Source organism: Centruroides vittatus, unplaced genomic scaffold, assembly GCF_030686945.1.
Source record: "Centruroides vittatus isolate TY-2023 unplaced genomic scaffold, ASM3068694v2 contig_1158, whole genome shotgun sequence".
Classification (NCBI taxonomy): domain Eukaryota; kingdom Metazoa; phylum Arthropoda; class Arachnida; order Scorpiones; family Buthidae; genus Centruroides; species Centruroides vittatus.
The window spans coordinates 326361-340640 of record NW_027120744.1 but is presented as its reverse complement, the minus strand read 5'-3'; the positions used below and the strand labels follow the sequence as shown (position 1 = coordinate 340640).

The 14280-nt window shown below is 28.0% G+C and overlaps 1 protein-coding gene and 1 long non-coding RNA gene across 2 annotated transcripts in view; one reads left to right on the top strand and one right to left on the bottom strand.

Moving 5' to 3' along the window:
• The window catches only part of RyR (Ryanodine receptor), a 417183-nt gene that overhangs the window by 301383 nt on the left and 101520 nt on the right, over positions 1-14280 (bottom strand). The window contains 4 exon segments of the mRNA XM_067275817.1: positions 5638-5715; positions 10198-10301; positions 10388-10492; positions 12920-13130. Of these exon segments, the coding sequence (XP_067131918.1) occupies positions 5638-5715; positions 10198-10301; positions 10388-10492; positions 12920-13130 (498 nt within the window).
• LOC136979862 (uncharacterized) overlaps positions 1-14280 on the top strand; it is a 233162-nt gene that overhangs the window by 127146 nt on the left and 91736 nt on the right. The window lies entirely within an intron of this gene.

Here is a 14280-nt window from a genome sequence, read left to right as displayed (position 1 = left end):
ATTAATCATAAATAAGCTAATCATCTAGAGTTTATAGGCTAATTTTATATGATACTTTATTTAGATAACTCATATTCACATAAAAACAATTCATATATTATGGCTGACTGATTTGCCTATATATACAGTGGGTGATCAATTAACAAACATAATCTGTTCTAAGACTTTGTTCGCCATCTGAATCGTTCCATTATAAGCTCTTCAATGTTCTTTATTTCTCAGATGTAATTTTTGTTACTCCTTTAGCTGCTTGAGTCTTCTTGATTATATAGTATCTTTCTTATAAAAGATTAAACTGCGGCCTACTGTAGACCTGTTCAAGCCATACTGCCCAGCAACATCAGATATCTTCTGCCCACTCTCTACCTTTGCTATTATGCTCTCACTTTTCTAAAATAACAACTGACGCAAAACTTAACAAGTGCCTGGCTGACAGTCTCGCGAATACTATAAAAAAATCGTTTCAATCAGAAAAATAAAAGGCTGGAATTACAAGGGAGAGTTTCAAAGTTTGGAGAAATACTATTCGATCAGTATATACCAGGTTGAGATTGATGTCGACATCTCCCAGACTCCGAAAAGTTTCAAATTGTTGCCTGAAGACAAGGGAAGACCAATCAGTAATCATTATTTTACTTCACTTTCTTTTTGTGTTTGTTCTGTGAGGTGTTAGTTGTACAAACAAAAATTTTTCACAAAAGTGTTTGTTATCCAATTTGTTCGTAGTCCAAACTGTTCATTAACAGATCATCCACTGTATATATATATATATATATATATATATATATATTATAGTTTCTTATTATATAAATTTAGAAAGTAGACTCTGCTTAGTATAATCAAGGATATTGTTATTAGTACATTTAATGTAGTCAAAATTAGCATGTTAAAAAACATACGAGTTAAAATACACTTATAAAATTTTGCTTACTTTAATCAAAGTTTGATTATTGTTGTTATTATCTTCAGGTTAATAGGCATTTTTAAGTTCAGCATTATTTTACAATATCACTTTGCATAATCAATTATTGTTGTCTTAACCCATGCTTTAAACATTAAATGTCACTCGTTTTAATTATTTGTTCACAGTAAGATAATTTAAATTATTGGTATTTCTTATTTCAATTATACAATAGCTGTTGTTGCAGGCTGTAGCAAACAAACAATACTGAATTATGTATTAATAAATAAATCTTCAAGTTGTACAATTTTTAATTGTTTTAACACAATCTTTTAGGCCAGAGCCAACAAAAATAGAATTAAAACTAATTATAGTCTTATTTACTTAACCAGCTTAATATTATTTATAAAGGCAAGTTAAATTGTACAATTACAGACTGAAGAAAGGCAAATAGTCTGGAATGCATTTCCACTACTTTACACAGATGTGTCTCAAATAATAATGTGTATTCTCTTCACCAAAAGGTGTTCTTGCATGTAGTTCAACACAGCAATTTTGTGCAGTTTTCCCAATGATTACAATATAGTAAACCTCAATTTAACAGAGAGATTTAACAGACAAAATATCCAGTCCAAATGTCATATGTGAAAATTTACACTCTACTAATTTTAAAATGCTTTTTATATGTAATTAAATTAAGTTTTTTTTTTTAATTTGAATTCAAGAGTCACTGCTTTTAACTTCACATCACAATGGGAGTGTCTCAATATGAATATGTCATCATCTGAAGACCAATAAACTGAAAATTTTTTTTGAGTTTTTGTCAAGTTTATATTTCATTTTCCTTTTCAGAACATTATTTATTTGTTTAGTTAAATACAATTAAAGTATATTTTCCAAAAGATGTTAATTTATTTCGATTTAGATTGTACACTTGTTTATTAAAGTATCACTAACATGAGTACATAAGCATTTATATGTATAGAAAACTTTTCTGTGAAATTAAACTTCTCATACATACTTAATTTCAATTATACAAACATATCTATATAAGTAAAAGCAGATAAACTAACTAATTTGTCAATTTTCTAACATAATCATTTGGAAAATCTTTATTAAATAACAGACGTTTGACTTTAACATACATCTCCTTGTCCAAATTAGTCCATTAAATCAAGACTATTTACTGTATGCAGATTCTACTATACATATATAAATCACAATTATAGAGCTGTTCTTTATTTTTCTTTTTTTATATATCAATACTTGTTTTAAAGATTTTTACATATAATCATCAAATAATATATATCAAAAAAGCATATCTAGTATACTTGTAAGATTTTAATGATAGATAATTTTTTTATACAGAACTATTTGACCTAAATTAATTTAATGATTAATATTTATACAATATGGCAGAATGGCCTACTTTGAGGTCAAATTTATTTAATATCTTAAATCAAAACACTCAAAAAATTAGCTTAAAATACATTGAAGTTAGATAATTAAGTTAGATAATTTTTTATTGTTAGTTTTAGATTTTGAAAAAAAATTAATGCAAACAATGTATTCAATTCTTTCATGCACTTTTCATTATCTTAAAGATTTTAAAATACAATAATCTCTCCATTTATATGGTTTCCATTTATGTGAATTCACTTTAACATGACTGAAAATTTTTTAAATTTTAAATAATTAGATACCAGATTTCACCATAATACATAAATTTAAAATTTTTAAGGGTTAAAAGCATTAAAGTAAATCAACTTTACATAGAAATAACTTTTATAGAAATTTGGAAGTTCTCTAATTTAATTGATTCCATAATCTTATCTACAGTTTGTGTATCAGAGCTGCCAGATTGAACAAAATATTGCCAATTGGCTACTTCTGATGGAATTTCAGCAATAGTTGCCAATTGAATAACTTTACCTTTATTGTTTGTAACAATTTCTATGTAGTTGCCATTTTATAGGTCAAGTATTTTTAATCGTTAGTGACCCTTCATATACTATCTACAGTATGTTTGAAGTTTTTAAGAATATGGAATAGATACCTCTGATAAGCAGCTTTCCATCTCTCCATTTACACAACTTTCATTTACATGCTGTTTTCATGGAACCAATTATTCACATAAATGGAGAGATTAATGTATAAAATACATTCATTCATTATTTTATTTATGTTTAATTTTATTATGTTTAATATTTATTTTATTTTGTAGTAATTTCTGGTAGATCGAAATCCATGGAGACAATAAATATAAATATATATATATATATATATATTTGTTAATGACTCAGACGTTGACCAAACATGTGCATGTAAATGACAACAAAAAATTTATTTTAAACAATACGGTAACGGTGAGATAATTCCTACTGCTCAAATTTACACAATATACAAATTATTGACTTAAAACTAACAAAATTTACAATACTATATATACACGCTTTCCCCATACAAAATAAATGCATACAGTAACCTTCAATGAATCACGATAGTAGGTTAGAAGTGAATGCCACACAGCCACGAGCTCCCAAGCGTTCTAAAACACCAAACCTCAAAACTAATAGTTCTATTTGAAACCTGGATGTAATTCACATTACAAGACGTACGTCCCTCATTGCTATTCCTCAATTTCGTTTCGATGGAAAGGATTGTACTCTCGGACTGAAGATGGTCTCCCTTTCTGATTTCCTGATCTCCCGTCCTGAACTCAAATGTTCTTGCAGACCTCTCACCTTAGTACTTTCCTCAACAAATCCAAAACAAAAAGTGGCCTCAAATGTGAGAGTTCACTAATTTATACTCCCTGCTCGCCGGAAGTCCGCTTCACTCACGTGTCCCATCCTGGACCAATCAGAAGATTTTTTTCACATTGCACCTGAGAAAAGGTGATGTCATAACAAAAACAAAGAAGTACACACGACATCATACAATACAATAAAACCCAATACATACAAAAAGTAAACAGATAAAAAAAAAATATGAATAATAATAACATATAATCGCGTAGCGTTACAATTTAAATGTTATGATGAACAAATAACATGTGAACCAGCAAAATCATTGAATTCAAAATTTAAATACAGTATATGATAAACAAAATAATTGAAACAAAATTATACTTCATTAAAATATTGTTACTTATCATATGGGATGATCCGAGGCCTATGTGTCCTTACATTGTCTAACCATATAAATGAACTTTGTCTAACTCTTAGAGTTACTTATCATATATAGATAAAAGAATTAAATTGCAAACTAGAAAATAAGATAATGTAAAATATAAGTGCTCAGAAACTATTATAATATAACATTGTTCCAAATATTATAATTAAATTATAAAAAAATAATATCCTATAAATTTGGAGGTTTTGTATAATTTTGTTTAAATAATCTTTAATATTCTATTGCATATCTTAATCAATTAAATAATAAATTTCATGCATGTAAATTTTTGAATTCTATAAATTTAATAGTATAAATTTTAATATATTGGGTTGTTCAGAAAATAATTTCATTTTTTCCATAGAAAAATAAACACAATATTCTTATAATAAATAAATATTTTATTTATTTATTACAGGTTTTTGACCAAAATGGTCAAAAACTTGTTGTCATTGTTTCTGGTAGTAGCATGATTTCACATTCATAAAAGTTTTGATCGTTGTTCACAAAAAACTGATCCAAGTGATTTTTGACATTGTCATTTCAAGTAAATGTCTTACAGTTAAAAAAATTTGTATAGACTGAAACAAGTAATAATCTGAGAGTGCCCGATCTGGCGAATATTGTTGGTGTGATAACACATCCCATCTAAGCTATAACAGTTTCTGACAAGTTACCAAACTTGTGTGAAATTTGGCATCATCATGGTAAAACAATTGATCAATTCTGGCCTTTTCTGTTTGATGATATTACTCAATTTGTTTACTCGATGGCAGTACACTTTTGAATCAATTGTTAAATTGTCTGGTAAAAGCTCAAAAACAAATTTCTTTAAAATCCAACCATAGAGAGCATCTCTTGTTAATAACATGTGGAACCCATATATCCAGCTTTGAAACAAAACCAATTTGTTTTAAGTAATAATAAACAGTTCAATTTAACAGATTTAATCTCTTAGTGACTTCACGTGTTGTTATACAGCAGATCGCTTCAATCAGTACCTTTATTTTGTTTTCATTGGCTTCAAATGGCCATCCAGAATGTGGTGTATCTTTGATATTAAAATTGCCAGAACGCAATTTTGTAAACCAGTCTTGGCACTGTCTTTCTCTCAACACATCTTCTTCAAACATGTACCACAATTTTTTTCTTGTTTGAAAAGCATTTTAATTTTTTAGTTATAAAAAAGCAAAATATGCCGAAAATGATGCTTTCGATTTTCCATATTTTTTGATGGGTCACCAAAAAAAACAAATTGTACAGAATCAAACAAAATTTTTTACAAATAAGCCTTAAAATGTCAGCTGTCAAAGTATATAATGAAAATGTGGTTTATAATAAAATTGGCTGGTAAAAATTCATCTAATTCCTCTAGTAATAAAAAAACGAAATTACTTTCCGAACAACCCAATATTTTAGTATTTTAATAATATTAATATATAGAATTATACTTATCTAAAATTATATTTAAAATGAATCTTTGTATATATCAAAAGAACAAAATTAAATATTTCTATTTAATATTGGATAATTATTTGGAAAATTTCACAAACAAAACTTACTCATTATGTAATTTTATAGTCTTTATTCTCGCAGGTGGTTTGTCAACTGTAATATGATATCCAATAGCCATAATTGTTCTAAACAAAAAATAATTTGAAATTATGAGAACAATGCAAAAATTAATATTTACACAAAATTATTTATAGCATTTATATTCTGAATTTAGCATAGTTTACATTTTTGAAATTTCTATAATCCCAATTCAGAAATTTTTAGATTATTAGAAAAGCTTTATCAAATGACAAAATTAAATCTTAGATCAATAAATAATTTATCAAATGTAACAGCATAAACTTTTTCTCTTTAAATAACTTTACTATTATAATGAAATAGACGTCCATCATCTTGGCTCTTAGCCAATGAACAGAGTCCACACAACATAATTCAAAATCAGGTTATTATGTATATCTTATTTAATTTAGTTCCTTTATTTTTGTATTATTTCATTATTCATTGGTATCAAGCTATTCTATAGTTAATTGTGTATTACATACTTGTGAAGAAATTAAAGTATTTTGTCTAAGCTGTGTTGTTATTGTTCTGTTACAATATAAATAAAATTTAAAAAGCATAATCTAAATGATCAATCATCAAATACTAATAAGTATGCTGAGAATCTCTATTAAAATTAAGCTCATTAAATTAATTAAAGATCTATAAATTTGAATAATATAAACATATTGTCACATTATGATTAGGGATTGCAATCCAGCAGTGTTTTCAATCCAGCTGGATTTTTGCTGGATTGAAATCATTCCAGCTGGATCCAGCGCGGATGTATTTTTGCTGCAATAAAGTGTTATCTGTCTATCTATCTATCCTGCAATTTATGTTTTTTTTTAATGAAATAAAACATTTTTAAAAAATACTTAAGAAACTATTATTATTTAGACTGGTCACTATAAATCAGTAAAACTTCTTACACATTGAGGTAGTAAACTTAACTTTGGTTTGGTTTAACACTTGAGATAGAGAGAATTAACTTTAAATGTTAATGTAATCTTTAAGTTAAATAATAGCAAAGATAATTCTACTGATTGATAATAATGTAAGGACGGATAATCAGTGGCTAAGTGGCTATCAGTCTTACCAGTTTTCATATATAGGCTCTACATATTAGTCTGTAGTTATTTATAAGTAGGCCTATATAAAATTGTGTACTGGAAGTAGAATAAGTTAAATAAACTACACCTTTATCAATCCAGCAAAATTTAATAAAATAATAACGTTTTCAATCGTTTTTACCGATCTTCCTCGGTTACAAAAAAAAAAAAAAAAAAAAATAGAACATTAAATATAGAACATAAAATGTGTTCGGAATAAATATGAAAATTAACGGAAAACGCCCAAACGAACAAAATATAGATAAATAAACAAAATAAATAGCGGAAAAAATATATACAGGGTGTTTTTTTTAAACTGACGGTACTCAGAAACATCTGTAGAGCAATCTAACAGCCGGACTGTCGCCAAATTTGGGAGAGTGACTAAGGATGATATGGAAAAGAGATAGAATTTAGGTATTACTTTTAGTAGTAGTACCTAAATTCGCCGGTAGAGGAGGATTTAGCGCTGTTGTAGCGAAAAAGCTCCAGCACTTCACTGAAGAAAGGGTCATCAGTCGCTTTTTTCCACTTGCATGGCTGCTTCGCTCTCCGGATCTAACCCCATGTTACTTTTTCCTGTGGGGTTACTTAAAGTCCAAGGTCTATCTTGGTAGTGTCCCAAACTTGATGACTATGAAGGACAACATTTCTCGAACTGTGATGAACATTCCTGCGGACATGTTACGTTCGGCCATAGAGAACACAGTGTTCAGGATGCAATGAGTTGTCCAGCAGGACGGTGATCACATTAAAGAAGGGAGAAGGTTATTTGCTGATTAATTAAACTTTCGTTATTACACTGAAACCGCTGTCTGATTATTCATTCATGTGTTTATTAATTGCAGCTAGATTTCATGCAGATTCTTAGCTGTTTTGCTACAACAGCGCCAAATCCACCCCTACCGGAAAATTTGGGTACTACTTTTTTCTTCACGGAATCTCTTTCCCATGTGGTCCTTAGTCACTCTCCCAAATTTGGCGACAGTCCGGCTGTTAGATTGCTCTTCAGATGTCTCTGAGTACCATCAGTTAAAAAAAAAAAAACACCCTGTATATAAGATCCAACGAAACCAGCATTATCCGTTAATAACATTTATTAATGTAAAAGGATCTCCACACGGTAGACAATGAGTCCGCATCTCTATGGTTTATACAACCAGTTGTCATGTGCGCCTTGCAGATTTCCAATCTCTCAAGATGTTTGACTGTTTGCCTATTCGTCGTCGTTTTTATAATTGCCGCTTGATCCCATTGGACGTTAACATCCTTCTGTCTTGCGTATGATGCCAGCACAGTGTTGTCAAGGTTCTTACTGATTGTATATTTGTGCTCTTGAGCCTTTGTTTTAAACTGCGCATCGTTGCACCCACATAAACAAGCTTGGAATTGAAACGTTGGTTGTGTAAAGGCACCGAATATATACCCGTTGTTGAATTCCGATCCTCTTTCTTTTTATCGTTTCTTAAAAGTTTGAAAACAGTGGGATTATGTCGGTATACAATACGAAAATTATCAGACCTGGCAGTACATCTATGTATCTTGTTTAAAAAAAAAAGAGATGTAATTAAGCACTATTATTTTTATATTTATTCCAAACACATTTTATGTTCTATAGTTAATGTTTTATATTTTTGTAACTGAGGAAGATCGTTAAAAGCGATTGAATACGTTATTATTTTATTAAATTTTGCTGGATTGATTAAGGTATAGTTTATTTATAAGTAATTTAATTATTAGTGTTAGTAAAGTAGTGAGTAAGTAATTAGTAGCAGTCTAGTAGTTAGCAAAGCGGCAACGCAACGACGTAGACTTTTGTGCAATTATTTAGAAAGTTAATTGAGTATTTGCGGATTCGCAGCACTGGATCCAGCACCAAGTGCTGGATCCAGCAGGCCAAAGAATGCGCTGGATCCAGCTGGATTGCTGGATGAGGGATCCAGCAATTGCAATCCCTAATTATGATGCTAATGATGATTAGTAAGTTTGAATTAATGTAATCAAATTTGATACAATGAGAAAAAATATCTACTCAAACAGGAATTCAGACTTGTGACTGTCATAACATGCAAATATATTGAATGTCCAGTTGTATTCTCTAGTCTCCTAGCAAAACTTAGACAAATATACTGTATTAACCCAATGTAATAGACAAATATACTGTATTAATCTATTGTAATAGACAAAAATATTAATTTTTAGACTATCATATAATAATAAAGTTTATCACAATATTTAATAAAATTAATATAAACTACTAATCATTATTATGATACTAAATATATGTTTTTACCATGTATAAATTATTGTTAATTGAATATTACTTAGAGAATCTATGAGTAATGCTAATACTGACCAGGCTATTAACAATTATTACAAATATATAAGTTTAAAATGAAGAAATTTCACATGTAAAGAAATTTTGACTAGAAAAACGTGAAAAATACGTGTGTGAAGAAATTTCAACTTGAAGTCTGTATGGTGTAACTGAGAAGGAATTCGTATTAGGCACAAATATTACTGGCATATATTCAAAAGTTACCTCAAGTTAAAGCTCAGAACTTAAAATTTAAATATGAAATTTAAAATGCATTTATGTTAGGAAATTGGCAATACCTGTGCAAGACCGCTCAAAACAAGAAGCAACCTGTTTTCAGTTGCTCACCAAGTTATGGATGAATAAACAAGTGCATGTATAGTCTTAGATTAGAATAAAGTTTAATTCTAAGTTAAAGGACTGCCTCATCATTGTTCTAACAATTTATAAACGAAAAAATGCTTTGTAATTATAAATCAAAATTCAAATCATAAATCATAAATCAAATCAATTTCTTTTAACATTACCATATTTACCTGATTGCAAGCTAACCCTTAAACATCACTGGTGCATTTAAAAAGTGTTTGATCTCAAGTGCACTTGACGACACAGATGATGATGCTCTGTAGGAAGACAGCAACAAAGAATCAAGTGATGTTGAATCTGAGTCATCTGATGACAGTAATTGAACAATTAAATGGTGTAAAATTTATTCCTTATGCTTGATTAATAAATTTTCATTTTTTATTTATTTTCATTTTCAATTTCTTGAAGTCAGCTTACAATCAACATCAGCTTATAACAGAATAAATATGGTATGTAAAACAAATACTATTAATACAATTAATTCCCATTTTCTCTACAAAATTAATAATATATGAAAATTCCAAAAGTATTAAATAATTTTTTTCCTTTTACATTAATATGTTTATGAACTCATATTTCTAAGATCCTAAGATATGTTGAATCCTTTAAGTTCACTCATATGATATAACATATTGAACATTAGTTTAAAAAATATGATGATAAAATCAATTAAGTGCAATAATTTTTCAAGCAAAATATCAAAATAAAAAAATATTCAATATCTATAAATATAAAACAGAAAAATTTAATCATTAAAACATTGAATTACTTACTTAAGAGTCTGTAAAGCTAGAGTAGTATCATATTTTTTCTCAGCTAATGGTAATCTCTCAAATGAAGTTAAACAAGGATGTCTTTTCATCATATCATCTCTAATCTACAATAAATATATAATCTTAATTAAGATTTCAATATCATTAAAAATAATTTAATATTTTAAACTAAAATTAAAAGTATACTTACTTCTCCATATGACCAGCCACTACTGATTTTATTCATTGCCCAAACTTCATGAATATTTTCTGCCAACTTATCACGAATTGATTCAATATACGGAGGTAAAGTAATCTGGAAAAAATAACATAAAATATTTTAATTTCTTTTAATCTGTGATTCTCATTATGTGTTTTTGTAATAATTCAATTTATTTTTATAATAATATATAAGGTGTCCCAAAAGTCTTTGATGCATTTAAAAAAAACTACATGGGATAAAACATGATGTTTACTGATTGTAGGAACTTACCTCAAAATGTGCACATTTTGTTGCACAGAACAATTGCAACTGTTACAAAATCTAATTAAGAACATACGTGAATAAAAATTGAATTTTGAAATTTTGAGGTATATTAACTGCATGAAAAAAACTTTGAGATAAGTTCCTAAAATGAGTAACCAATTATGTTCTATCCCACGTAACTTTTTTAGAAATTTTAAAAATATGTCAAGGACTTCTAGGACATCACGTATATCTTCTTAACAATATTTACTGTTATTTATTACTATATTTACTATTAACCAAGCACAAATGTGATAGTTGTGTATCTTCTATTTTAAGTAATAAAAGATAAAAATTTTTCTAACTCTCCACAAAATAAATTTAGTATTTCAGATAATACAAATGAAAAAATTTTAAAAATACAGTGGAACCTCGGTATACGACTTTAATTCGTTCCTGACGTTTGGACTTATACCGAATAGGATGTATACCAAACCAACCTTTCCCATAAGAAGTAATGTAAAAATGATTAATCCGTTCTCATGTAAAAAAAAACCCTCTTGATATGGTATATTAATGGGGTTGTAAAATAATTTAAACACAGTTTGAGCACATTAATAAAAAAAAAATATTATTATAGATTTTTAAAGTTATTACAGTATATTGTATTAAATTATTTAAATCATTAAATCAAAATCAAATCAAATCAAACTCTCCTTAATACTAATAATCTGTTTAGAAATTGATTAAACCCCTTTCACAACATTAGCAGATTTAATAATGTCTTTATTTTTCACAATTGTCGATATCGTCGTTCTTAGAATACGGTATGCAACAGTTAAATCTCGAACACCCATGCCACTTTCATATTTCTCAACAATCTCTTTTTTCAGTTCCATTGTGATTCTAGTCATTTTTTTAGTTTTCTGTTACTTTTCATTTGCCTTTTTGCAATTCATGATTAATAAAAATAATAAAATTTTGCTTACAAAAATTAAAATCAGAAGAAATTTAACAAAGTTATAAACCGTGGGACCGCGAACGTCTAGTACACCGATAGTGCTACTTGTTCATAGATGGTGCATATAATCGAATTAAGTCGTATACCGAGCAAAATTTGTTTCATCCAAACAGGACGTATTCTAAAGCAGACATATACCGAAGTTCCACTGTAGTAGTAAAATTTCACAGTAATTTCAAAATTTTATAAATTAAACAACTATTTTTGCAGTTAAAGAAATAGAAACTCATTGCCTTGTTTTCATCTTATTTTCCCAAGATAACCTTAGGAAATAAAGATCAATTAACAAACAAAAAACTATCTGCAGCAGGAGAAAATATTGCAGTATCTCTTTGGTCATAAGCAAAATCATTGTAAAAACATTAGAATTGAAATATGTGTCAGAAAATAAAGCAAATAAATGAATCTAACAACACAGAAATATACAATTATATGTAACATGAAGAAAAGCTGAATGTGGGGAGACACCATGCCACACAGAGACGTAGCAGACCAAACAAGACAGTGACCTATGACAAAAACAATGTGAAGCTTACCAACATAGCGCCGTCTAATACAAAACATGTCTTAGCACTCAGGGATTACATTTTTACTTTCTTTCACAATATGGAACAATAAATCACAAAGAATTGTAGAAAATTTGAAACTTGAAACAAATAATAGATATATTAAGCATTTTAGTTTTGATTCTAACTGAAAGTCTTTTAAAACATTCAGACTGGTATACCAGATTTCTTGATGAGATGATATTTAGAGAAAACTGCAAGGAAGAGGAAGACCTAGAACAGAACACTCAAATTACTGAAATCAAACCAGCTGGCTATAGAAAGACAAATGTTAAAAACCTAACATGATGCCAACAGACATGGATTAAGAAGACAAAGATGTTTGTAATTGAACTCTAAATGTAAATTTAATTCAGACCATAATATTTTTCCATGTTAATGTTTATATTGATTAATAAAAAACATTATGAATATCATTTTGGAAAGCATCATTAGATTAAATATTCAATAAAAAATTATTTAATAAACAGATTAAAATCTATACATATTATTAAAAATCTCAAAATTTTTAAAATAATCAATTTGATTTATTAAATATCTACTAATGTAAGGTAGATATTTAATTAATTTAATTATACCAAGGGCTAAAAGCAATTCTTTGTAATAATCAATTTGAACTTTGATTATTCTTTTTAAATACAATAAAAATGTATTTAACAATTAAATATAGAAATTCATAGCAATTCTCACCCCTGCAGTATCAACTGGTTGTGGAACAAATGCTGTATCATCAGTTTCTAATGAAGGCCCGTAAACTATTCCTTTATTAAGTTCTCCAAATTGAAAACATGGTTCAATAGTCAAAATTTGTTGAGGCTGAAGACATTCCACAAGAGGTGAATGTCCATCAGGTGGACCATATCTTAATCGACCTTGATCACCTCCAAAAATAAAACGGCAACTAAATAAATAAAAATATAGTTTTAAAATTTAAACTTATGTTAGGGTTCATAACACAAAGTAATATTCAAAATTCTTGCATTAATTTCTAATATTAGAAATTTTTATTTAGGTGTGTAAATTAATTTTGAGAGTTTTTTCTAGCTAAAAAATGTATTTATTATAAAGAAATGAAACAATTTATATTAGTCAAAATATTTTTCTTTTTTCTACAACCTTTTTCCATTTTTATGGCAAGAAATAAATACCATGACAATAAAACGATCAATCTTGTAAAACAATTTGGCATCTTCAAACATTATTGGCTGTCCCAAGTATTTTTTTGTTACTAACATCAAAATTACCACTCTTAAACCATTTACACCACTACTCATAGGTTTTAGTTCAGGGAGAAGACACACTAAGTTTTGATAAGCTTCCAGTGATTGTCTGCAGCTGTTTTTTTTTCTTGTGAAAAAAATACAGTAACAACTGTCAAAAATGCTCTTTCGGAAGCTCTAATTTAATACTTATAAAAATCTGACTCTTAACTCATCTACTATTTTTGACTTAAACATAAATGTGAGAATTTAGCAATCAATAAATATAATTCAGATTTGACTGCTAAAATTTACAACTAGAGCCCTCTTTTGGAAACCCTTAAAACTAATTAGGGTTTCTCATTTCCTAGTCTTTTGCTTGTCCCAGGATCCGGGATAAAAGTGAACTGTTTCCCAGGATCCGTAGACAAAATTAATTACTTTTAAGATATACAAAATATCATGAAATCAAATGATATAATTATTTTTCATTTTTTAAAGTAATTTAATACGTTCTGTAACCTCCAAAATCATACTAATAATGCTGTGTAAGATATATATTAAAAATTACCTTTGAATTACGTAGAAATTTTCACAAATAGAAAGAATTTATTGAAGTTTGCTGGAAACTGCATACAACAACAACAAAAATGCCTTTGAATTGAGTTGAAAATTAAAAAAAATGAACTTAGATCAAACTTCTAACTTAGAAGGTAATTTTTGATTTTTTAAATAAAATATAATACAAAATATTGTAAATTTTTATAAGATTTTAAAAAACAAAGATCGTCAATACTCCGATCACTCAATCTAATTCTTATTTTAGTAATGACAAGTCTTGCTACCAAGAAT